We start from the raw sequence: 26,044 nt of genomic DNA, 5'->3' as shown, positions 1-26,044 counted from the left end.
CCTCAGGGTCCAAACATGGCGCTGGTAAGTTCTTCACTTCTCCCTGTACACTTCTAATATATGCCATTTAGCTGACGCTTTTATCCAAAGCAACTGACATTGCAGCGAGTGCATACATTTTTCAGTTTATATGGTCCCAACGGGAATCGAACTCCCAACCTAAACGTTGTTAGCGCCATGCTCTACCAACTGAGCCACAGAGGACCACTTCAAAACCACCCCAAAAGACCTTCTTTTTCTCTGACTCCTTTAACTCATCAACTGCCAAAGAATTACAGAACACTCACCACCGAGCGTGCCAAGTGTTTTATATGGTGTTTACCTAGCAACAATACTTGGATTGGCTACAAAATGAAGCATAATAATTTATGCTTTTTTATAGGCACTGTAGAACGTTGACAATTTGGACGACTTTATTCACCCTTGGCACTAAATGAGTTAGCTAGGCCTACCTCTCCATTTCATAGCCTGGGTAGTGATACAGACATGTAGCGATGCTACACTGTTGCCTTACTAGAGAAAGATGTAAACAAATTCAAGCCGGCACATTGTGTGGTGCTGGACCACTCACGGTTTACCACTCCTTACTTTGCCCATTCCAGTCCAATGTTGTTCCATCCAGTGTCCTTGAATCTCAACTCTTTGCTTTCTTCAAGGGTTATAGAATAGGGGTTTGGTGATGCTGTACTGTGCACTTATAGAAAACTGATGTGACTGACACAGACCTTTGTTATAGCTCCAATACATATGCAATATTAGGCTATACCAGTACAATGGTTATGCTATCACCTACAAAAATGTTTTTAGAAAGAAGCCACACAAAGTTTATTGTGATTCTTTTTTATTTTTATTTGTTGGTCATCATTTTTAGGCATGACTGTTTTTAAGGCAAGTGAGAGAGTACAGCGTGTGCTCAATGCAAGTATTTACATCTGCGGCATGTCCCAGTGTCGCCCTCTGATGACATCGTGATGTGAAAGGTGTTCGTGATGACATCACAGGCAAGATGATTACACCGGAGTGGTATATTAGAAGTGGCGCCAGTGAGCTTCAAATCGTTCCTTATCGTTTCCAAATTAAACTTCCTGATTTACCCTATATTGATGTTTTTATTGGACGAACAACCGGTCGCCTGGCAACATGCTCGCTTGGTATAATGTAAAGGAACTATTTGGCGTTGGCCAATAGAAAATGGACTCTTTCATTGGCGCCACTCTTCCTAATACAACAGTCTGGATAATACCATTTAGACAAAGCATCATTCTGATGTCAGAACAAACTCTACCATCGCTCGAGACTTCCTTCTTCCGACTTGTTTGTTATGCGATCTTGGCCATCAATTGTCTTTTCCCCTCAACAACCATTCAGATTTAATTTCAGAAACGTTATTATTCCACTCTTGGGCTATTGGTGTTGCAGCTGTATAACATACATTTAGTTGTGGCGAAGCTTGTGTTCTAGAATCTTCCGGTCGGGTTCTAGAGTCTTCCAGTTGGATTCTAGAATCTTCCAGTTGGGTTCTAGAAGCGGCGAAGCGCCAAGTTGGGTTCCAGAAGCTTCCAATTGGATTCTAGAAGGACGTGGTGCAGCACATCGTGGGTCAGTGTCTCTGGTGGGTTGTGTCTGGTTCTGCTGTGCTGATGAATGGCGGCATGATGGCATCACAATACACCCATACAGGCTATAGCCTATGACATGAGGAACAATACTCCACCCCAGGTCCCCCCCCCCGTCCCCCCCATCTCCTCGCCTGTCATCCGTACTCTGATGTGCTTTAGACAGATACATCACCATTTCCTATATTTACACACTCTCACACACACAACCAGACACACACACATCAACATGGTGTCTGCTAACGCAGTCAAGTCAGTCGGCCTTAAAAAGTTCAGGACAGGGCCACAACCCCTCATCTGCGACCAACTCACCCACCCCACACTCTACACCCTGCCCCTCCTCCCCTCCCTACACCACCTCGGAGTTGGACTATGAGGGACTCGGGCTCCCCACCATATTCCCGAAGGTCCTCTCCTCCTCCTCCTCCTCCTCCTCTTCCTCCCTCCCTACACCACCTCAGAGTTGGACTGCGAGGGACTGAGGCTCCCCACCACGTTCCTGAAGGTGCCTCCCTCCTCCCGGAGCTGCCGGTGGGTCTTGCCCTTGGCGCAGCAGCCGCAGTCCAGCAGCTCGTACAGGAAGGCCAGCACCACCAGCCCCAGCACGGTGAGGATGAAGAGGAGGAGGATGACGAAGCACGCCACATTCCAGCCGTCGTGGAACGGGTAGACCTCCTGGATCTGCAGGGAGACCAGGGAGAGGGGGGCCGGGGCTCCGTCCGGGATCCAGGGAAGGAGGCCCCCAGAGGTGGTGGTGGAGGTGTTGAGGCCAGCCATGGTCTGTGGAGGGAGAGAGAAGAGAGTGTTTACAGGATCAGGATGGAAGACGTACACTTTTAAAAGGCTCAAAATACTAATAATCGGTAGCTAGAAGAGGAGGAGAAATGGAACGTTGAACAATGCTGTTTTGGATTTTCAGTGTGGCCACTGAGGGCAGCAAAGCGCAGAACTACATTCTGTACCTTTTATTTGTTTGATATGAGATCTGCTGGACCTCGATAAGAGGGAGTGTTAAAGGGGCGGGCCTTAACGGGGCGGGCATAACAGGGGCAGGTGGCATGGTCGTGCCATCGGGGAGAGTGAACACAATTCATTTGGGGATCGATGGGAGGGAGAGGGAAAGATGCCATGCAGCTTTCGATCAGAGAAACAAGAGAGGACAGAGGGAGTTAGAAAGAGAGACAGAGAGGAGGCCCCCCTCCGGGGGGGGATAAAGGAGTTGTAGGGTATGGAAGTGTGCACCCACCCCAGGGAGCATGACCCACCACAGTGAGAGAGGCAACATTGTATTCACAGCTACCCACCTCTTTGTCAGATGTTAACCAACCATGAGTCCTCACACTGTGACACACACACACACACACACACACACACACACACACACACACACACACACACACACACACACAGACAGACAGACGAGATCCCCAGAGGGATGATAGGGACTGACCCAGTTTGGTTGAGTGAACCAGAGAGAGAGGCGGAGAGGAGGACATGGTCTTGCCCTGAGTGCCCTGCTCTACAGACGCACACCAACCGTGAAAAGCTCTCAGCTATACTCAGTGTCACACATTACTGTAGTCAAATTAGTGTGAGAGAGAGAGCATTGTGTGAGCTCAGGATGAGTTTGTTGGGATTGGGAATGTGGTCCTCTTTCAGTCAGACCGTGCGTGTGTGTGTGTGTGTGTGTGTGTGTGTGTGTGTGTGAATAGACAAAACTGAGAGGTGAGAGCTCCTTGTGTAACAGTAACTGGGATATCCACTTCACAGGCTCACCTGTGTAATATGATACAGGCTTGCCATTGTGTGTGTGTGTGTGTGTGTGTGTGTGTGAGAGAGAATAGACAGAATTGAGGGGTGAGTGCAGTAACAGTAACTGGGCTATCCACTTCACAGGCTCATCTGTGTAATGTGATACAAGCCTGCCATGGTGTGTGTGTGTGTGTGATGCTTGAATCTCACATGCGTGCATTTGGTTTGTTGTTGTCACATTGGTCATGTCAATCCTAGGGAAATTGCTGACTGCTGTAGGCATGATAGAGACCATCAGGCCAGATCAATGGAGCAAAGAAAGTGGCCATTGAGATGACTGATGGTTACAATTCCTCTGAGCTGGTAATTGAGTTAGGGAAGGAAAGTGCTATTTACTGTCAGGCAGCTGTCTGCATCTTCCCCGGCCACATATATATATATTCCATATATATTCCTTTTTCCCCCTTTTCCTCCACTCCACAGGTTAGGGTTAGTTACTCTGCATCCCCCAAACTACACCCACGTCCCACCTCCTTAGCCCAGCCACCCCCACCCCCCACACCATCCATAGACAGACAGATGGGTTCCCCTCCTCCCTGCCCCGCCCCAACCATTATCCCCTCTACCTCCTCCCTAGGACCCCAGACTGCTCATGTCCCAGAGGCAGAGGCGTCTCCTGCTGTGCCTGTCTGCACTGAGGCTCCCACTGGCCACACACACACACACACACATACATATTAATGTCCCTGGCTGGCTCCTCTCAACCATCAGTCCTGCATTGATTTCTCTAGAGGGCTGCAGTACACTGTCAGCCAGGACTCTACACACACACACACACACTCACACTCACACTCACACTCACACTCACACTCACACTCACTGATGTCTGTTCCCTGGCAATCTTAAGGGAGTCAGTTCAGCCAGCCAAACCGAGTGTTCTTTAAGCCCCTTGATGAAAACAGCCCAGTCATCATCATCATCTTCTATTTGCCAACGCTAATCTAAATCCTGTGTGTGTCTGTGTCTGTCTCTGTCTCTCTTCTGGAGTCAGTCAAGATGCCGTTTGTGTGTGTGTGTCTGTGTTATATTTCTATTATAGTTCTCTCATCTTCCATCTGTGTTCTATGCATCTCCGTCCCTCCGTATAGTACACACTGACTGAGTTTTGAACAATACAGATGTCAGTACAATCCAACACTAAGTTCACAAAACAGTAAACATGTTATTTCAACTGAAATCCCTGTCGAGGAACATGACAGACACGCACACCACCATTTTAGGCTGAATCTGTGGATGCACCGCAGACAAAATGCCTACACTCACACACACACACACACATACAGTGGATGGATTAGTAGGCAGTAGACAGCTGTAGACGGTTAACCTCACTGTGTGTGTGTGTGTGTGTGTGTGTGTGTGTGTGTGTGTCTCTTCCTTCAGTGGTGGTCTCTCTATGGGGTATAATCCCTTGATTACCCTATATAATACAATCTGGTTGAAGCACACACTGTGAAAGAGAAACATGCAGACTCACCTGTGTGTGTTTGTGTACGTCTGCCAAGAGGATGAAGGGAAAAGATGCTCGCTCTCCCTCTAGCTCGCTCTTTCTTTCTGGCTTCCCTCCCCCGCTCTGCCTCCTCTCTCTCTTCCTCTCCCTCTCTCTCTCACTCCTTGCAGCCGCTCTCTCTCTCTCCCTCTGCCTCTCTCTCCCTCTCTCTCTCTCTCTCTCTCTCTCTCTCTCCCTCTGCCACTCTCTCTCTCCCTCTGCCTCTCTCCCTCTGCCACTCTCTCTCTCCCTCTGCCTCTCTCCCTCTGCCACACTCTCTCTCTCTCTCTCTCTCTCTCTCTCCCCCCCTCTGCCACACTCTCTCTCTCTCTCTCTCTCTCTGCCACTCCTTGCAGCTCTGCTGGTCTTCTTAGTCCCAGTCTGACTCACCCTGTCATTGGCTGTGCTCAGGTCCTGCCTCTCCACCATTGGCCGATTATCCTCACATAGCAAATGCCCCTCCGCCTCACTGGCAGGGTGCAGTATCTCCCGCCCACGTAATGAATCATTCATGAGTCACACCAGCGGGGCGCACTGATTGGCTGGCCTCTAGCCGTGGCCCGGAGCGCAGCAGAAGGCAGAAAGTTACGCACGCACGCACGCACACACACACACAGATGCAGCATCTTGACTGACTCCAGGACACACACACACACACACACACACACACACACACACACACACACACAGAGAGCTGCAGCATCTTGACTTGACTCCAGAAGAGAGGGCTACAATTTGCTTGAGCAAATAGTGCTGAACGACTAAAAGAATACTCTACACCAATGTTGATTTTTTCTTTTATTGTACCTTGTTTTTACCAATGCTTTTGAGAAAACAGATTGAACTAAACTTGTAGTAAACAGTCTGAAATAAGGTTACTCTTCTGACAAATGTGACTTCACAGAGAAGGCTTTTGGCCCGGTCTACAAAATGGCATTGACACCCAACCCGGACTGTCACCTTCTCTCTCCTCAGACTCCAGTAACTGCAACATAAACCTTTAACCTCATATCTCTTTCTCTCTCTCTCTCTCTCCCTCCATCATCTCTCTCCGTCCCTCATCTCTCCCTCTCCCTCTCCCTACATCTCTCCCTCAACCCCCCTCACCCCCCCCAGACTCCAGCAACGGTAACTTTAACCTGAAGGCTCTGACAGGCAGCTCTGGATACAAGTTCGGCTGTCTGGCCAAGATAGTGAACTACATGAAGGTAAGTAGCACCACAACTTTAATGAACATGAAAGTCACCCACTCTTCTTTCACTACTGTAGCTAGGGTTAGAGAGGGGGGAGAGATGGAGAGAGGGGGGAGGAGAGAGGGAGAGAGGGGGGAGGAGAGAGGGAGACTTAATAGCACAGACAACACTCTGGTAGTGACATACCATACTTGCCACAAAGTCAACCCTAAATTGACATCAATCATGTCCTGTGACCCCAACAAGTAGATTGCGGGCTATGCCAACGCATAGAAACATTTCAAGGAAAATTAAACAATATATTAAGTCATGATACTATCGTAACTATCTTTGATCGCCAACAACATTGTTGTTAAAAGCGAAAGTGAAAACGTTACGATGTTCCTCTGTGAATGCAGCGTTTTAGCGGTATTTATTGCGCATTTTGACATGAATAAACGGGTAGAGTCGGGTTTTGATAATACAGTCCAGCGCCACGCTGTTCAAAAATCCTGGGGAAACCGTGGAACTGCTGGGTTATATAGAGCTAGGTTTAGGATACTTGTTTGTTATACATTTGGCTTAGCCTAAACCCCACCACAGCTCTCAACAAACACACACCACACACACACACACTCTCGCTCTCTCGCTCTCTCTCTCTCTCTCTCTCTCTCTCTCTCTCTCTCTCTCTCTCTCTCTCTCTCTCTCTCTGCAGAAACACAAGCTGTCAGTTCTATTGTGCAGCATGTCACTCCCACGACACGGTGGCTCAGCAGGCTTTCTTTTGCAAGTAAACATCTTGTTGACCATTCTGTGTCACAGCTCTGTGTGTGTGTGTGTGTGTGTGTGTGTGTCTCTGTGTGTGTCTCTGTGTGTCTCTGTGTGTGTCTGTGTGTGTCTGTGTGTGTCTGTGTCTGTGTCTGTATGCATGTGTCAGCTCGGTAGGTTCGTCACACCAGTGTCATGACTCATTTCGATCTGCATAACGTCGGCCCACGTTGACAGATCTCTCTGGATGTGTGAAATATTAATATTAATGTTAATTGTTCTTCAGCTTTTCAGAATGCTAAAGCTGTCTCGCCTGTGTTCATGTGCTGTATCTGCAATGCAGATGAGCTTTAATTGCATAGAGGGTTTTGGGTTTTGGGTAAGAAAGTGACACAAGTGTAATTAGGTTCAAATGATTTTGTGACATTAACTTTAATTTAATTGGATTCTAGAGTTCTGTCCGACTTTGTTTTTCAATGCTTATTGGCTGTTGACCAAGTAAGGAAATTGTGTATTTATGAAGCGTGTGTATGTGTGTGCGTGCGTGCGTGCACCTATACATTTATCTTGATGTGTGTGTGTGTGTGTGCATCCATGTCTCTCTGTCCCCCTCAGACAAGACACCAGCGAGGGGACACGTACCACCTGACCCTAGAAGAGATCCTAGATGAGACCAAACTGCTGGACATCGGCATGAAGCAGAAACAGTGGCTGATGAGCGAGGTGTGTGTGTGTGTGTGTGTGTGTGTGTGAGAGAGAGATGATTTTTCAGGTCGTATCACCAGATAACACTCATAGAAGTTAGTCTCCACACACTCAAGATCAATGCAATATGGTGGTCTGGCAACAGAAAGCTTAGATCAATACATAGAAATGTTGCATTGATCCTGAGTGTTAGTACTGGTACTGTCAATACTGAAATATATCCCCCTTATCTCCCCTCATTATCTCATACACCCACCCTTTATCCCCCCCCCCCCCCCCCCCCCCAAGGCTCTGGCCAGTAACCCAAAGATAGAGGTGAGGGATGGTAAATATGCCTTTAAGCCCAAATACCACCTGAAGGACAAGAAGGCCCTCCTGAGACTCCTGGACAAACACGACCAGCTCGGCCTCGGGGGAGTCCTACTGGACGATGTGGAGGAGGGGCTGCCCAACTCAGCCAAGGCTATCAAGGTAACACACAGACACACATACAGGAACACACACACACACACACACACACACACACACACACACACACACACAGGAACATACACACAGCAATGCAAGGCCACAGGAACATACACACACACACACACACACACAGTCCCACACACAGTAACACACGCAGTAACACACGCATATACACACACACACACACGCATGCACGCATACATACAGAAACACACACAGGAATGAGAACACACACACAGGAACACACACGCACATGTGAATTTGCTTTTCTCCCACTACAGGCTTTGGGGGACCAGATCATTTTCGTGATGAGACCAGACAAGAAGAAAGTCCTGTTCTACAACGACAAACACTGCCAGTTTACTGTAGACGAGGGTGAGTGCGCCCTCTAGTGTTTATAACTGGTCTAAACGATCAGTGGTGAGTGCGTTTGTATGGTCTCTCCGGTGAATTCTGCCCCCAAATGCTGCCCCAAGAGGCTAGAGCATGTCATTGCAGATTTAGAATAATACCAGTTACCATTACATCGGGTTTGCTCCACTAGTAATTTGTGTTTCCAGCACTCAACAAGCACGAATCAAACTAAATGAGCTTTTTTTTTTAAAGTCAGTTAGATCGTTCATTCCAAACTGAGTCACTCGACTGTGTAGTGGAATTCCCTTGTTCCTTCTCAGAATTCCAGAAGCTTTGGAGGAGTATTCCGGTGGATAACATGGACGAGGAGAAGATCGAAGACTACCTGAAGAGACAGGGCATCTCCTCCATGCAGGAGTCAGGACCAAAGAAAGCCGTGAGTCACACAAACGCAAACTTACGTGCACACACATACGTACAGGCACACGCACAGAAATACGCACACACACACACACACACAAACATGGACCAAAACAAAGGGGTCTCTCTCTTAACAAGGCCTTTCCTGTGATTGGCTCTTTGGGTTTCTGCAGTGCCCAATCCAGAAGAGGAAGAAGCCGGGCGGACAGAAGAAGAGACGCTTCAAGACTCACAACGACCATCTGGCTGGGGTGCTGGAAGACTACTCCGAGGGGGTGCCCGCCAAAAAGTGACATCACTCCTGCTCACTTCCCCCTTTCCTGGCTAGAGAGAGGTGATTGGGAGTTGTAGTCCAGAAATGGTGAGAGAGTGAGGGAGAGAGGAACCAATACTACAATGTGGAGGAACCTACACGGCTGTGTCTCAATAGTGTTCACTTGCTTCCTTTCCTTGCGTCCTTTCCTTGGTGGTCACTGATCTGACAGGACGTGGCGGGGTTGAAACCTACCCAGTCGTCACCTGTCAGTGTTTATTCTAATACACAGGAGAGGAGACCAGGAGATGATGACAGCTCAGCAGGGGAGGCTGGTGGAGGTAGAACTCGGGCTCATTGTGATGCATGGAAGGGAACAAGGAATGGTATCAAATACACGTTTCCTTATTCCATTCCATGCGATGAGCCCGTCCTCGGATTTCTACCTCCCCCAGCCTCCCCTGCATGTCAGAGTCAATCTTGAGACACTGGATGCCTGTCGTCCAAAGCCAAAACTACCAACCTTAAAGGGGCACTGCCATTAATGATACTGTAACATTTGGTTCGTAAGCAGAAATACAAATATGAACGACTTGTTTGTGTAAATACTTTAGTTATTTTTTTCCTCATGCCCCATGCGTACCTATGGACATTCGGTGCGATTTGGCAGCAGAGAGAATGTGTGTGTGAATTTTTTTTTTTTAAATATATATTAGTGGTCACCTGCTGTGGTCACTATGTTTGTTTCTAACAGTGGCCACCAACTGTCTGTCCTGGAGAGCTTTGGGGTGTGCATCAGGGCTGAGGTTCAGTTCTGTTTCAATTAGAACACACAAGTTAGCTGAAATTCCAATTCCAACTCTTACATTTTAATCCATAGAGAAGATTTGGAATCGGATCAGTTTACTTCTTGAATTGACATGGAATTGACCCCAATTCTATTACAGCCCAAGCATCAACACACCTCATTCAGCTAATCGTCTAGGCCTTGGTTCGCTGAGTGTGCTCGTGCAGAGCTGGATCAAAAGCCTGCTCACCCTGTATCTCTCCAGGGCAGGAGCCCTTTCTTTTCGGTTAGGAACACGACTCATTGCGTCCTCCACTCGCTTTGTCCTCAAAAAGCATCGGAGGAGGATAACTAGAGGAGGAAGGAGGAACCTAGATCTTCTCCCATGAGTTTTCAATAAGACGTGAGTGGAGGATGTAGGAGAGGAGGACCGAGTCGTGTTCCTAACGATTGAGAAAAGGCCCAGGACTGAAGAAGACTTGTTCGTCTGCTTCTCTCGTCTCCAGAGCACAATGATGTCCATTCTACTGACTGGTGCCTCTCTGAAGGATTCACTCAATAAAGTCATTGGGGGAAAACTGTCTCCCGAGTGTGTTTGTCATACATGTCAGGAATGTATGTCTGATTATTCCATATCTGTATCACCACACTCAAGCCAAATGTCTTCCGACCGCTTGCGCCAGGGGAGGCTGGTGGAGGTGGAAATCGGAGGACGGGCTCATTGTAACGCATGGTACGGAATGAGGAATGGTATCACACCCTAATTCCATTCATTACAATGAGCCCGTCCTCCGATTTACACCTCCACCAGCCTCCACTGGCTTGCGACGTAATAACAATAATGATGTAGCTGTCTGAAGACAATACCCTCTGGCCTGACCTCTCAGACTGTGTCTGAGGTGAAATGACCTGTCTGGTTGGTGAGTGCAGACTATCAGAATGTACATGAAGATTAAGCTACTGTATGGCTACTAGCAGGAATCTGACTAGAATGTGTCCTGTTTCCTCCTCATTAACCCTAACCCACACAGGAAAAGTAGCTAAGTGCGCAGTTCAGATAGACCAACGTAAACATTGAACAGTGAAACACAACGTTTTAAATAAATCATCTTTAGTTACAATTGCACATAAAAATGTATACAGCACATTGGTGTGAAACTGTACAAAGTATTAAAGCGCTCCAAAGGAGTACATTCTGATTGCTGGCATGTTAGAGCAACTAAGGAAGATCATTTATTTGACCAAGCACCTTTTCCTTCATTCATCCGTTCATTCTCTCCTAGGGAGGCTAGCCAAGTGTTAGTTTTTTGCCGGCGTGGTAGTGGACTTGACGGTCTTCTTCAGGTGGTGGTAGTTGGGGAGGATCTTCATCAGGAAGTCTAGCTGGAGAGTCTGGGGCTGAAGGAGAAGAAATGGAGAGAACGGCAAAAGCCTCAGTGCCAATGGAGAGAGAGAGAGACATTTTATCCATTACCCTTTAAAGTTGGATCTGGATTAAATGGCTTCTTTGTTATGAGTGAATAAAGATACAAACTCGGGTAGTAGAGAGAGAGAGTGTGTGTGTGTGTGTGTGTTACCTGCGGTCTCTCTGTCTGGACGCGTCTCATACATCTGGACCCGTAGATGACGGTGTTCTCAGGTATGACCTCACAGGTGTTCACCTTGCAACAGGCTCCGATGATACAGCCACTGGTCAGGATCATGTTCCTGCCCAGATCAGCTACACACACACACACCTTTCAAACCAGCAACCCATCATTGACAGCCTGACTTGGTCAAAACCTAAAACTGACCCCAACATTAATCACATTTTTACCAGTTTGTAAATTCAACAGGTTTATTTTTTTCTATGGAGTGTTTGTAGGTGACAATGTCCACAACACATACAGGCAGAACATGAAATTCATTTTAAAGTCTCACCTTTAGATTCAATAACATTGTTGTCCCCAATTTTCAAGGCTTGAGATACTGTGAGTCACTGGTTAAGGGACTGTCTGTTTCACATTCAAGAGGTGTGTGTGTGTGTGTGTGTATAGTTAGTGAAGCACAACATTGCCCATACTACTACTGGCAGAATATGACAGGATACCACATCCAACTTCAAACACGTTGTTGATGCCAATGGTCATGGTCTTTGGTTCCACTCCCTCTGAATCAGGTGTGATGTTTTCTGGATAACTGTTGCAAATCCAGAGAGAGAGAGAGACACACACACGGATCGAGGGTGTGTGAAAAAGAGAGCAAGAAACAGGTGTGTCAAGAAGACGAGAGCAGAAGAGAGACCACACCATTGCACCCATTCAACGTAGGTGTACTGTACAGTAAACTGTCACAGTTATGCAGGAGCTCACCTGTTTATGATAAGAGCTTGCTCCTCGATGAGGTTGCCCTCTCCTATAACGATGGGTCCTGCTTCGGCTATGATGCGAGCTTTGGGGTGGACCACCGTCCTGGGACCTGAACGAAAGAAAGAACCACGGATGTCGGTTCCACGTATACAGTACTTTAACATCCATCACATCCATCAGTTCAAAATGTGAAATATGACAACGATACTGTGTCAAGAGGTATGAATGATTTAAGTGCAACATGAAAACACAGATGCTAGCTAGCTAGCTAACTTGTTGGTTGTCATTGTGGCTTAACTGCAAACTCAGCAAATAACATCTTACCGATAGTGACATCTCCTCGTATATCGCTCTCGACGCAAACAACAGCTCCAGCCGCTATTTTAGCACTATGAGAAGAACAACAATAAGATCCTTTGTGGCTGAGTACGTTATTAGTGAGCTAAGTGACAGTTAGCTAGAACAAGCTCAGCAACTTCAATGGCTAATTTAGCTAGCTAACTTTAGTCTGCTAGTCTACTCTGTGGTTATCATATTTTGCTTCGTTATTAGAGCCATTTAATAACTTAAAGACTTCACCAAGTTGTCGTGTAATATGTAACCAGTCCTTCTTTGGTACCTCAAGTTGTTTAACAAGTTACATTACCTTTTTTGCGCATTTGGTTTATCAGCCATTGCATTGATCGACTATTTACTTTTTCGACAGTCGATTGGGATTACTTAACGTCAATGTGTGCAGTGCGCATACGTGACATGTGAAGGAACGGGCCGTCTACCTACATTGATTTATCTGCTTATTATATCCGAGGTTTTCTGTGCTTATATCACCTCAATGCTCCAAACAGACCGCTGTCACAGTAGCTTAATACATGACAGTCAAGTTGCAAGGTGGCAACGAGAACAATCCTGTGCATTTGTGTTTGAAACACACATACGTTGAAAGAATAAGACCTTTGAGTGCATTCACGTGAGTTGGAGAGGAGCTTGTCCCAAACGTATTTTGTCCCTCCTCTCTCCCACTAGTATGTCAACAAATAAGGTGCGATCGGAAGCATTTGTTATGAAAAGAGGAAAAATAAAAAAACGACTGAAAGACACATCAGGCTTTGGGGGCAGGGAGGAAAGGGAGAAAGACTTGAAAATGGCACAGCCCGAGAAGCAATATAATATATTTTTCCTCGCAGTGATTGCCTTGCTAGTTGCCATTTGCGTGGCACCTCTGTCAGCCGAACTCTCCTGTAAGTAGAGTCTGCAATTCAGTCGAAATATCTGTTTTCAATGCTATCTAGCATGGTCTGGCTAGCCAGCTAGCTTGTATGATCAAACGGTACTATCGCGGAAACCTCACCTCATTAAATGGAAAATATGATCAGGTTAAAGTGCAGTTCTGCAGTTTCACTATTTACTTCCTTATTTGCTAATCAGCTGAGCTTGTGAGGCAAATCATGGGGTGTTTACTTTGGTTAGCTAACTAACGTTTACACTGGTGGTGACATAATGGTCCATGAACTTGACCAAGGCCACTAGTATTTCAACCACAAGGCTACCCCAGACGTTTGAACTTCCCTCCAAGTGAGTTTTTTTTTCTCCGCGGAGAAGCCGATTAATAAGGCATGTGACATCGGAGTGTGATGGCCACTGCGAACCCCAGCCCCCTCCGCATCGCTCACATGTCTCCCTGTTAAAAAAAAAAGAAGCTTGCTGTTGTGATTCGGTAGTTGCGGCAGGCAGGGTAGGGCAGCTGACTCAAGTCTTGCTAGGCCCGTGAAATACAGTATAGCGAACTGAAATCACATTAGCAAAGCTGACGTCTGTTTCGTGGTACATGTAAGTAGTAGCTACGGTGCTGTCTTGAGAGAGGAGATTGGATGAACGTAGACTACCAGGAGGTCTTAGTGGGGTAATTACTATGTCGATAGTTATCTGGTGCATTTGGTTCACTGCAAAAGCTCTGGATGAAAGGAATAAGTGATCTGTCTCCTCGAATGTGTGTGTGTGTGTGTGTGTGTGTGTGTCAATGGATGTGGATGTGGGTGTGGTTGTGTGTGAGAGGGGGGGAGAGGGAGAGGGAGAGGTGAGGTTAAAGGTTTATGTTCCAGTTACTGCCGTCTGAGAGGAGAGAAGGAAAGAGCATGGATGCCTATTGTTATCGTGTGTGTCAATGGGTGTGGTTGTGTGTGTGTGTGTGTGTGTGTGTGTGTGTGTGTGTGTGTTTTCCTTTTTTTCCTCCAGCCCGTCATCCTCACCGGAAGTCCACTGCTCTGAAGATGGACGAGGCGTCCCTGACTGTCAACAATGAGCTGGGGAGTGAGATGGTGGTGTCCTGGTTGTCAGACCACTGCTACCAGGTAAGCAACACTGTTCAGGTCTTTATTACGTTGTGTTGTGTGTGTTGGCCAACTCTGTGTCTGCTGAATTTCCCCTCGCATCAATACACATGATCTATGATGTACCTTACTAGATACTTAGTAGGTACTAAATGTCTGTTTATCTGTCCGTTGAGGGAGGTTCAGTAGATAGACACACAAACACACACACGCTAAACATACAAATGATGTAATTTAGGGAGTGTTGTCCAGGCCTATTTGTTGTTTGTTCATTGCTACAAGGTAACCATAGAAATAGCCACAGGTATTGGGAAGACAAGCTAACACACTATAGCCACGTAGCTACAGCTTACAGTAGTGATAATAACAACACATTTAGTTCATAGAGCGCTTTTCTTAGTACTCAAAGACACTACATTCTATGAAGAGAACAATAATAGGGTTAGGGTTAGGAACAACAATAAAAGTGGTTAAAGATTAAAAGCAAGTTTAAAGAAATGGGTTTGAAGGAGGAGAGTGTGCTGGATTCTTTGATGTAGTTTGGGAGAGTGTTCCAAAGAGTAAGTAAAGGTTATTGTTATTATTATTATTATTATTACATTAGTATGCCATGACCAAACAACCAGTCATGTGATCAACAGGGCCAAGAATGATACGCATTGTACAACGGGTTGATGAAAACATTGTGATTGGCCGAGAGGCGTGATTTAATAACGATAATCTCTCGGTTAAATCACCTGTTATGATATTCATAAGACGCAGTAGATTTGTTTGTCACGTTCCCTTGGCAACGTTTGTGGTTTGGGAACTATATTCTTCAGTGGAGGGCAGAAACCACCACAATCTATCACAAAATAAAAACTTAAAGCATAGTTTTCTTGTCATAATTTTCGGATTTGTTGTGTTACCATTGTATAAAGGCAGTAATTCCCTTGAGGTCGTGATTTATCATCAATATCAGTTGCTTAAGTAAACTTAGAATGCCATAAAGACAGATTAGACGTGATGTCATAAAGGTGAACCAGGAAGTACACACCAAAGCCAATCATTTCTCTCTATTTACCTACTTGTGGTTTATAGGCCGGGTTTCTGAAAGTTGAAAACTCTTGATGCAGTTATGATGACTCACAGAATCACTGAATTCTAAGAACATCATTTCATGTCTTTTATCTCTGTGGTCATGACAACGCTAAAACGCTGAATTCACTGAGGAACACTTTGTTAATGCCAACGCTTTCGTTTTTAACAACAATGTTGTTGCCGATCAAAGACAGTTACTCCATCATGACTAAATATATAGTTTAATTTGCCTCGTAATGTTTACCTAGTGACGCCGGCCAGTTCACAGCGTGGCGCAGCGCCACTCTTACATTCTTTGAGGAGAACGCTGATACTGATGATGATGATGTTGTTGATGATGATGTCTATGATGATAATGAAGATGATGAAGATGTCTCCTGTGCTCCAGTGTGTGTTCCAGCCCCTGGGTATTGTGCCAGCAGGCCCTGGTCCCGGCATGCCCAGCTCAGTGGACTTCACTGTGGGTACGCAGCACGGCCTCACCCTGCAACTCAACAGCACGCCTGTCAACCTGGAACTCTGTAGGTGGGTTAACACACACACACGCACATGCACACACACAAATGCACGCACAGGAACACACGCACACGCACACACACACACACACACACACACACACACACACACACACACACACCAAAACCACATGAAAGTGTCTTCATCCTCTTTGAACACCTACCTGCAGGGTCCACTTCCTGTTTGGGGAGCATGGGAACTACTCTCTGTGGGTAAAGAATCTCAACGACTCCTCTGTGGTCAACTGCTCCATGGTGACAGACATGGAGCCGCTCAACAGCTACTTGCGTGAGTCTCACCCACACACACACACACACACACACACGCATCGAGGCACGTGCATGCACGCACAAACACTGACTGACACACACCACAGACAGACAGACCGACCGACCAACCGACCGACAGACATGCATATATGTATTGACACCAACATGCTTATATCTTTCCCTCCAGCTATCATGGTGGCCTTCCTCTTGTTCAGTGGCCTGGCTGTACTGTCAGCCATCTGGGGAACAATCATGGGGTAAGACTCATTCATGTCAGCAAAGTCATCCATCTTGACTTAACATGAGAATTACTGTTTGTCGTCAGTCATATATATTGATATGTATAACTTCCCCATGTTTGTCTTAAGCCCATATTTGGAGATTATGGAGTTATGAATTGTTAATATAAACCCTGTTCCTGATCGATTGGTTATGTCTGTTTCCAGACTGGACGTGGTGAAAAATCTCATGTTCCGATTGGGTAACTCCATGGAAACGGAGAGGCTCATCAACTCTGTGAGTGACGGCGTCAGATGGCGTTCCGCTCCGGACTAGATACAGACTATGGGGGAAACCTAAAGGGGCACGGCCAGCAAACCCATGTTGACTTTACTAATTGGTTAATATATGGTTAGGTTTAAGGGTTTGGTTGCGGTTAAGGTTAGGGTCGGTTTTAGGTTTTGACCTAAATTGATCAATGGGATGCTGGTCAGGTATATATATTTAGTGATGATAGAGTAACTATCTTTGATCGCCATTGACATCGTTGTTAAAAACAAAAGTGAAGGCGTTATGATGTTCCTGAGTGAATTCAGCGTTTTAGTGGTATTTTTGGCTCATTTTGACATAAATAAACGTAAGTTGGGTTCTGATAATGCAATCCAGTGCCACGCTGTTCCATCCTGGGGAGAACCCTGGGTACCTCTCCCGTCAGCTACTGGCCACCCACTCTGTGTGGAGGGGGAGGCTGGTGGAGGTAGAAAGTGGAGGCTGGTGGAGGTTGTCTACAGAGGGGACACGCCTGCCCAGGGGAGGCTGGTGGGGGTAGAAATCGTAGGCCGGGCTCGTTGTAATGAGTGGAACGGAATGAGGAAGGGTATCAAACACACCAGTGTCTTGGCAACAGTCATATCGTGTGTAGAGAAACCATACCTCTGCACCAGAGAGGAGAGCACTCAAATCACCCGAAACTAGAAGATAGTTGTGGGGGTTAGTTGGCCCTTATAAGCATTGATTTAGGATTTTTGTTTGATGTAAAGCACTTGTTGAACATGAGATTCAAAGAGCATTATATGGTGATGCAATACAGTGTGATGGAATAGGGGTACTATGTATACAAAGTGTTGTCATTTCTAAATGGTGAAACCAATGTGGACACAAATATCAAATGAAAACTGGGAATCTCTACTTTAACATTATAGTAATTGTTTGCTGTCAAATCAAAACTTTTGGAGTATAGCACCGCATGTTTCTATAGACAGTAGTATGTCGTGTATTCCAGGTTTCTCCCCAGGATGTTTGAACAAAGTGGCGCTGGATTGCATTATGAAAACCGACTTGTGTTCATAATATATTTATTATTTGAAAATGCACTAAAAATACAGCTAAAACAGAGAATTAACTGAGGAACATAATAACGCTTTCACTTTTAATGACAATGTCATTGCTGATCCAACATTTACTATAGCATGACTAAATATCAGCTTAATTTGCTCTGAAATGTGTTCAGTGTTATTGATGTGTTGTTCCCATGTCCTCTGACTGACAGGAGCTGGGGTCCCCAGGCAGGACCGTGGAGACGGCCACAGACACCATCCTCCCCACCCAGCCAGCCCCCAGCAGGAGGCTCCGGTCCTTGGACACCTTCAGAGGGTAAATCGTTGAATTGTTGCGTTAGAATGAGACGTGTGTTACACTCTATACAGTTCCTTCTCCTCTCTCTGCTCTACCAAGAGACTCCTGTGCTCGAGTCTGATTGTGTGTGTGTGTCTCTGTGTGTGTGTCTCTGTGTGTGTGTCTCTGTGTGTGTCTCTGTGTGTGTCTCTGTGTGTGTCTCTGTGTGTGTCTCTGTGTGTGTGTGTGTGTCTCTGCAGGCTCTCCCTGGTCATCATGGTGTTTGTCAACTACGGAGGAGGAAGGTACTGGTTCTTCAGACACGAGAGCTGGAACGGTCAGTCCACCTTTCTCTCTGCCAGTCCCAAATCTACCCCTACCCCCTATACCCCATCTCTTAGGTACCTCTTCAGTCCCAAATCTCCCCCTACCCCCAGATACCTCTTCAGTCCTGAATCTACCCTCTACCCCCTACCCCTACCCCTAGGTGCCTCTTCAGTCTCAAATCAACCCCTACCTCCTGCCCCCTACCCGCCTATCCCTAGATACCTCTTCAGTCCCAAATCTACCCCTAACCCTACCTCTGACCCCAAGATACCCCTAGTAGATCAGAAGGAAACTGATGGGTGTGAGAACATGTTGGTCTTGGAGCATTGGGGATATTATGGAGGATATTGCCTCAGCTAATGACGTGTTGTTCTTGTCATCCTGCCTCTCCTCCCAGGACTCACCGTGGCTGACCTGGTGTTTCCCTGGTGAGACCAGACACTGTTCATTCAAACTGACAAACTCATTTTCATATGGGGAAATCTGGTTTCTGTCTGCTGTTTGGGGAAGCTGTATACCTCCAATGAACTCTCTCTCTCTCTCTCTCCACCACCCCCTCCTCTCTCTCTCCTCTCTCTCTCACTCTCTCTCTCCCCCACCTTCACCCCTCTCTCTCACCCCCCCCTCTATCTGTCTGTCTGTCTGTCTGTCTGTCTGTCTGTCTGTCTGTCTGTCTGTCTGTCTGTCTGTCTGTCTGTCTATCTATCTATCTATCTATCTGTCTATCTGTCCCCCAGGTTTGTGTTTATAATGGGGACGTCTGTAGCCCTGTCTGTGAACTCGTTGTTGCGGGGCGGCTCCTCTCGCTGCTCCCTCCTCTGCAAGGCCGTCTGGAGGAGCCTGCAGCTCTTCCTCATCGGAGTCTTCATCATCAACCCCAACTACTGCCAGGGACCCTGTGAGTGTGTACACATATGCACACACGCACGAGCGCACACACATGCACACAGTAGATCTACATCTACTACATTTACTCTGTACACAGAGTCCTTCCACGTTCTCAGCGTGTGTGTGTGTGTGTGTGTGTGTGTGTGTGTGTGTGTGTGTGTGTGTGTGTGTGTGTGTGTGTGTGTGTGTGTGTGTGTGTGTGCAGTGTCGTGGGACAACCTGCGTATCCCAGGTGTGTTACAGCGTCTGGCCTTCTCCTACCTGCTGGTGGCCTCTCTGGACGTCTGTGTGGCCAAGTCTCGTCTGGACAACCTCCCCATGGTCAGTCCACATCTTCTTTATCATTTATCTTCTTTGATCTACGTCCTTTAACCCTGCAGTAGTTCATACGCAGGGTTCTCCCCAGGGTTTTTGAGCAGCGTGGCGCTGGATTGTATTATCAAAACCCGACTTGTGTTTAGTCAAGTCAAAATGCGCAAAAAATAACACTAAAAGGCTGGATTCACTGAGGACGATCGTAACAGTTTCACATTCACTTTAGTTTTTTAACAACAATGTCTTTGGCGATCAATGATAGTTACTCTATCGTTGCTAAATATATAGTTTAATTTGCCTTGAAATTGTGGTGCCGCCAAGTTCACAGCATGGCACAGCACCACTCTTCCATTCTTTGGGGAGAACCCTGATCTTATTTAACGTTCGATTTATTAATTATCATTTTATTTACGTCCGTTAACCCTACAAAAGCTCATACAAGTGATGGTTAAGTCTGATGACCAGTCCTGATTTAAATTGTGTTCTGCGATATCTGCTCCAAAGAAAGATTATACTGAGCTGAGACAAGTCTTTAAAGTACAAACATTTTTATTGTTTGAAAGATTCGAGATTTCGTCGTGATTTGAGAGTGATTTCAGACAGAATTCTTCTCCTACTGCATTCAGTTTAGATTTAGAAAAATAACTGTGTGTGTGTGTGTCTATGTCTGTAGTGTTACTATAGGGACTACAATGTCTGTTGTTGTTGTTGTTGTTTATTACCCAGGATGCCTGGTGGTATCCTGCTCGGGAGTTCCTGCTCTACTGGCCAGCCTGGCTGTGTGTGGTTGCCTTGGAAATTGTGTGGCTGTGCCTCACCTTCCTGCTCCCTGTGCCTGGCTGCCCAGAGTGAGTCATCACCTGTGTTAGTGTGTGCGTTTGTTTTTTTAGGATCAACTTGGCAGTTGCCACTGGTTTCTAACCAGCTCTCCTCAAATTGATCTCTCTCTCTCTCTCTCTCTCTCCCTCCCTCCCTTCCTCCCTCTCCCCTGCCCCCTTTCCCTTCCTCCATCCCTCTCCAGTGGTTACCTAGGCCCAGGTGGTATAGGTGATATGGGGCTGTACCCAAACTGCACTGGGGGAGCAGCAGGGTACATCGACCGCTGGCTACTGGGGGACAGCCACATCTACCAGACCCCCTCCTCACGGGTGAGACACCCTGAACACAACACGACCACAACCACAGAAACATGACCACAACCATGAACACAAAAACATGACCACAGAAACAAGACCACAACCATGGAAACATGACCACAACACGACCACAACCATAGAAACATGACCACAACCATAGAAACATGACCACAGCTGTAGAAACACAACCACAACCACAGAAACATGACCACAACCATAGAAACATGACCACAACCACAGAAACATGACCACAACCATAGAAACATGACCACAACCATAGAAACACAACCACAACCAGAGAAACATGACTGCATCCATGGAAACACAACCACAACCATGAACACACAAGCATGACCACAGAAACATGACCACAACCATAGAAACATGACCACAACCATAGAAACATGACCACAGCACAACCACAGAAACACAACCACAGATAATTGAAATCATGAACATGCAAACATGACCACAGAAACACACACATGAACACAGAAACACGACCACAGAAAGATGACCTCAGAAACACAACAACAGAAAAATGACCATAACCATGAACAGAAACATGACCACACAAACATGATCACTCTGTGTGAGAATTGGAGAAATGTCAACATGGTCAAAGACCCTTTCAACTAAAAATCTTCTAGAACTGTCCCTTTCTAACGAGTGGTTATGACCACAACCACAACCATAGAAACACAAGCGATGTGTGTGTAAAGTAGAGAACTTCCTTACTTTCTTAAACCACCTTGTTGTGTGTGTGTGTGTGTGTGTGTGTGTGTGTGTGCGTGCTTCCTCAGGTAATGTACCTGTCCCACCAGGCCTACGACCCTGAGGGCGTTCTAGGAAGCATCAACTCTGTCCTCATGGCCTTCCTAGGCCTGCAGGTCAGGGGACTACACCACTCCTTTTCTCATTCTATCTCTCTCTTGTTTCTTGTTGTTTACTCTGTGTCCATCTCTCCCTCTCTATCTCTTTCTCTTTCTCTCTCTCATCTCTCCCTCCCTCTCTCTCTCTATCATCTCTCTCTCTCTCTCTCTCTCTCTCTTTATCTTCTTATCTGTCCTACTTACTCCTCTCCCCCTGTCCCGTGTGTGCGCGTAATTGCAGACATTGTGGATATCCATCAATGTAATGAATTTGATTAACTCTGGGGCTGCTGGGGTATATAATTTTGTGCTCTACAATTTGTGTGTGTGTGATTTACCAGGCAGGAAAGATTCTCCTACACTACAAGGACCTCCACTCAAGCATAATAGTCAGGTTTCTCATGTGGGGCCTCATGCTGGTAAGCACATTATACCACTGCTTTATTGGATTCTGTGCATTATGTTTACACAACTGAACCCTTACGTTCCTCATATGACAACATTAGGGATTGTGGAAGCTCAATTGGTTAGAGGAGGGTGCTTGACTTTGAGCTTTGGGTTTGCTTTCCACCGACTGGACATACTTATACAGAATAATGTATTTCTGTGAATATCTTTCTGTCACTGATGTCTGTTCACAATCAAATGAAATGTAACATACAGATACTTGAATTGAATAGACATTGCAGAAAGAAAAGATTATACAAATATAATTATTTAAAAAATATATATATATCTTTAAATCACAGTTAAATGCTAAATGTTTGGATATATTATTCTTAAAGAGATAATTGGCTGCTTTCAGTCAACATTGGGTAATGGGTAATGTCTCAGAGCAGTGCATTGAGGCAGAGATGAGTTTGTGGGTAATGTAGTTTTTATTCAACTTTAATTTTCATCCTGATGCTTCTCTATGCAGGGAGTTGTATCAGCCATTTTGACCATGTGTTCAAAAGACCAAGGCTTCATCCCTGTCAATAAGAACCTGTGGTGAGGGGACCTCACACACACCCGCACACACACACACACACACACACACACACACACACACACATGGATATACACATGCACTCACTCACATTACCTTATCTTAGTGACTTCTTAAATATGATTCAATGTGCTAATAGTTTAAAGGGGTAGTTCATTAAATGAGAATATCACATATTTGGATGTCAGTTATTGCAATCAGTTTGTGACAGTGCCCAGATAAACAGAACCAAAGTGGGGATTGAAGTCTGTCATTGTCCATAGACTAGCACTACAGTAGCATTGCATATGATGTACTATATGTCAATTATTAGCCGACAATTTCGAGCTGAAAAAGAATAAAAATGACTATGTAGGTTGTCAGTGGAGTGCCCCTTTAATGTGTGTGTGTGTGTGTGTGTGTGTGTGTGTGTGTGTGTGTGTGTGTGTGTGTGTGTGTGTGTGTGTGTGTGTGTGTGTGTGTGTGTGTGTGTGTGTGTGTGTGTGTGTGTGTGTGTGTGTGTGTGTGTGTGTGTGTGTGTGTGTTGGATCCCAGGTCTCTGTCCTATGTGACCACGCTGGCCTGCTTTGCCTTCGTGATGCTGGTGCTGGTTTACTACACTGTGGACGTGATGAGGTGGTGGTCCGGAGCCCCCTTCTACTACCCCGGTGAGTAACACTATACCCCCCTTGTACTACCCCGGGGAGGAACACTATACCCCCACTTCTACTACCCCGGGAAGTAACACTATACCCCCCTTCAACTACCCCCCCGTGTGCTAGGTATGAACTCCATCTTGGTGTATGTGTTGACCTCTGACCCTTGACCCCCTCTGTATGTGTGCTAGGTATGAACTCCATCTTAGTGTACGTGGGTCACGAGGTCCTGGAGGACTACTTCCCCTTCCGCTGGCGCATGGCCAACAGCCAATCGCACGCCGAGCACCTCACTCAGAACCTGCTGGCCACTTCCTGTTGGGTCTTCATCTCCTTCCTGTTATACAGGAAGAAGATCTTCTGGAAGATTTAGACCCCTGTCCGACCCTAACCTCCTCAGTAGACAGAAACAGGAGAAGAAGAAGTCATTTTTCAGAAGAGAACAGGGTTCAGTTTCTCTAAAGCTTCGTAGTGTAAAGGTCCAGCATGTCGTTTTGTGTGTTGCTGCCCCCGCTGGCTACACTGAGAATTTTAAAACGTGCATCTGCTACATTATCTAAGAGCGCCAAACATGTGCATATCCTTGTAAACAAACCAAGCGTGTAAAAAGGCACGTAAAGGCCAGTGTCCTAACCGACACCAGATTTTAGAAGATGCTTTGTTTGGACCAACACAGCACTCTTCACTGAACGTTCATCATGTGATCTCATTCCTTGACGGCTACCGATTTATAATGCCCATTAGCACTATTTTAAAGCTAAAAATGTACATACTGGACCTTTAATTTCTCAGTGTGAGCAACGGTGTGAGATCAGATACATTCTACCTCCACCTGCCTCCCCTGGATAGTAACAACGGTCAAATCAATGTTTGAAATGTCAAAATCAATCTTAATCTGTAATTGTACATGACTGTACACTACCACCTCCATTTCGTGATGTTTTCTTCAGTTTGGGGTCTACTGAAGGTAGCCCTGGCCGTGGGCCCCAAAATCTGTTCCAGGGTCAGCTTTTTGTGTTCCCCAAGGGGTTGAGCAGTAGATGAGGGGGCATGGAACACTGTTCCTAAGTCAGAGCTTCAGGGCAGCTGTCCTCTTACTTTTCACTCAGGTAAAAAAACTGGTCTGGGACCTGTTTAAGATAAGCGAAGGGTCAAGGGCCCTGTTTGAACACTTGAAAATATGTCCTTCCTTCCTTCCTTGAAGAAATCACTGATCTGACATGACTTGATTGGTTAAGGCAATGCAATGGGAAGCTTGCTTTGACCAATCCCGTGACAGTAGATCAGTGGTGATATCGAGGGAGGGAGGGAGGCAGGGAGGGAGGGAGGGAGGGAGGGATGGATGGATGGATGGATGGATGGATGGATGGATGGATGGATGGATGGATGGATGGATGGATGGATGGATGGATCGATCGATCGATCGATCGATCGATCGATCGATCAATCAATCTCTGAAGGTTTTCCAAACAGGGCCCAAGGACCATGACTGTAACTGACTGAATGCATCTTCTGCCAAGCCACAGACTCTTGAGGTGTTATTCCACAGCCAAACGCTTCCAGGTACCATGCAATATAATGGTTGAACGTACACTAGGGAGCAAACACTTCACTGTTGTTTCCTTATATTGTTTCAAGAAGCTGTACTTTGGTGTGTGTGTGTGTGTGTTTGTGCATGTGTGTGTTTGTGCGTGCGTGCATGTGCGTGCGTGCGTGCATTTGTTTTCTTAGGATCAAATCAACCAATGCCAGACACTTGACAGAACTTGTTTAACTGATTAAGGAGTCCAATGCACAGACTGATATGGTTCTTATTTTAAAAAAAGTATTTGCCAATGTTATCAAAGAAATAGAGTAGATGATCAAATTACCAATTAACTGTATGTTGACCGCTCACATCAACATACACCAACATGCCATATCACTATACCAGGGAGGCTGGTGGAGGTAGAAATCGGAGGATGGGCTCACGTGTTTGATACCATTCCTCATTCCATTCCATGCATTACAATGAGCCCGTCCTCCGATTTCTACCTCCACCAGCCTCCCCTGGTACCATATCACTAAACCACATCATATACTGTAATTGTCCTCTTGGTAGTAGTCAGTGATGCAGAAGGTGGGTAAGCGCTGGACACCAGAGAAAATGACGAACCTCAACGCTATTAACGCTCATTTTAAATTTCCATCTGCTAATTTCCTCAATAGGAAAACAAAAGGCTCATAAGCGCGTTTACCTCCACTGCATCACTGGCAGTAGCGTTGTACGGTCTCATCAATGTCTCATGTCAATTGTCTTGTGACACCGTTTAGTCAAAATCAAGCCAACGCTGCAACGTTTCCCATTTCCATCTCTCACTTTCTATCATGGTTTTGAATGGATTGCTAATGAATTTGTGTGTACATATCAAACTTGTAGCAGCTAAGCATACATAGAAATAACGATGTGATGTGTGTTGTTAATGAGGATGAATATACATTTTCGTACAACCTGTTCAGTAGGGGTGTTCGCAGAGTACATTCACCGTGATTTTTCTTTTGTCAACCTTTTATACATTTGAATTTGGGATGTGATGTACCAATAAAATAAACATTTTTATTTTAATAAAATATACTCAAATATTATGTCTGGTCTTTTGTTATTTGGGCATCATTTGAGTTTGAAG

General features: G+C 45.9%; 4 protein-coding genes across 4 annotated transcripts in view; 2 read left to right on the top strand and 2 right to left on the bottom strand.

Annotated features, from left to right (window-relative positions):
• Positions 1–10,412, top strand: part of gtf2e2 (general transcription factor IIE, polypeptide 2, beta) — an 11,364-nt gene extending 952 nt beyond the window's left edge. The window contains exons 2-8 of the mRNA XM_083692905.1: positions 1–24; positions 6,031–6,122; positions 7,470–7,577; positions 7,848–8,030; positions 8,312–8,405; positions 8,705–8,820; positions 8,978–10,412. The exon at positions 1–24 is cut by the window's left edge and continues 133 nt beyond it. Of these exons, the coding sequence (XP_083549031.1) occupies positions 1–24; positions 6,031–6,122; positions 7,470–7,577; positions 7,848–8,030; positions 8,312–8,405; positions 8,705–8,820; positions 8,978–9,097 (737 nt within the window). The 3' untranslated portion in view covers positions 9,098–10,412. The remainder of the gene's footprint in view (positions 25–6,030; positions 6,123–7,469; positions 7,578–7,847; positions 8,031–8,311; positions 8,406–8,704; positions 8,821–8,977) is intronic.
• Positions 2,064–5,011, bottom strand: smim18 (small integral membrane protein 18; the record flags this gene model as incomplete). The annotated part of the gene is made up of 2 exons (XM_083692760.1): positions 4,903–5,011; positions 2,064–2,396 (listed from the first exon to the last, which is right to left on the bottom strand). Exon 2 carries the CDS (start codon positions 2,391–2,393, stop codon positions 2,064–2,066), a length of 330 nt encoding a protein of 109 aa, XP_083548886.1. The 5' UTR covers positions 2,394–2,396; positions 4,903–5,011.
• A 588-nt stretch (positions 10,413–11,000) lies between the features above and the next one.
• LOC310821054 (dynactin subunit 6-like) lies at positions 11,001–12,908 on the bottom strand. The gene is made up of 7 exons (XM_083692906.1): positions 12,839–12,908; positions 12,517–12,581; positions 12,196–12,301; positions 11,934–12,022; positions 11,765–11,812; positions 11,422–11,564; positions 11,001–11,242 (listed from the first exon to the last, which is right to left on the bottom strand). Exons 1-7 carry the CDS (start codon positions 12,865–12,867, stop codon positions 11,144–11,146), a joined length of 579 nt encoding a protein of 192 aa, XP_083549032.1. The 5' UTR covers positions 12,868–12,908; the 3' UTR covers positions 11,001–11,143.
• Positions 12,909–13,252: 344 nt separating this feature from the next.
• Positions 13,253–24,697, top strand: hgsnat (heparan-alpha-glucosaminide N-acetyltransferase; the record flags this gene model as incomplete). Its single annotated transcript, XM_083693364.1, has 18 exons — positions 13,253–13,430; positions 14,425–14,540; positions 15,988–16,124; positions 16,285–16,403; positions 16,572–16,641; positions 16,831–16,900; positions 18,153–18,256; positions 18,478–18,554; positions 18,942–18,972; positions 19,282–19,442; positions 19,638–19,753; positions 20,474–20,595; positions 20,769–20,895; positions 21,687–21,773; positions 22,097–22,174; positions 22,675–22,745; positions 23,278–23,390; positions 23,570–24,697. The coding sequence occupies 18 exons, from the start codon at positions 13,253–13,255 to the stop codon at positions 23,749–23,751; spliced, it is 1,959 nt and encodes a 652-aa protein (XP_083549490.1). The 3' UTR covers positions 23,752–24,697.
• Positions 24,698–26,044: the final 1,347 nt, after the last annotated feature.

The sequence above is a fragment of the Argentina silus genome (assembly GCF_951799395.1).
Source record: "Argentina silus genome assembly, chromosome: 21".
In the NCBI taxonomy this organism is placed as follows: Eukaryota; Metazoa; Chordata; class Actinopteri; order Argentiniformes; family Argentinidae; genus Argentina; species Argentina silus.
Note: the sequence above shows the minus strand (reverse complement) of the source record. Positions and strands in the feature narration are given on the sequence as shown.

Excerpts from the sequence above, each read along its gene's own strand:
- LOC310821054 (XM_083692906.1), bottom strand. The coding sequence starts at position 12,867 with ATGGCTGATAAACCAAATGCGCAAAAAAG. Across the intron at positions 12,023-12,195 it reads CAAGCTCTTATCATAAACAG|TTATCCAGAAAACATCACAC; the intron begins GTGAGCTCCTGC and ends GATTTGCAACAG. Across the intron at positions 11,565-11,764 it reads CAATGTTATTGAATCTAAAG|CTGATCTGGGCAGGAACATG; the intron begins GTGAGACTTTAA and ends GTGTGTGTGTAG.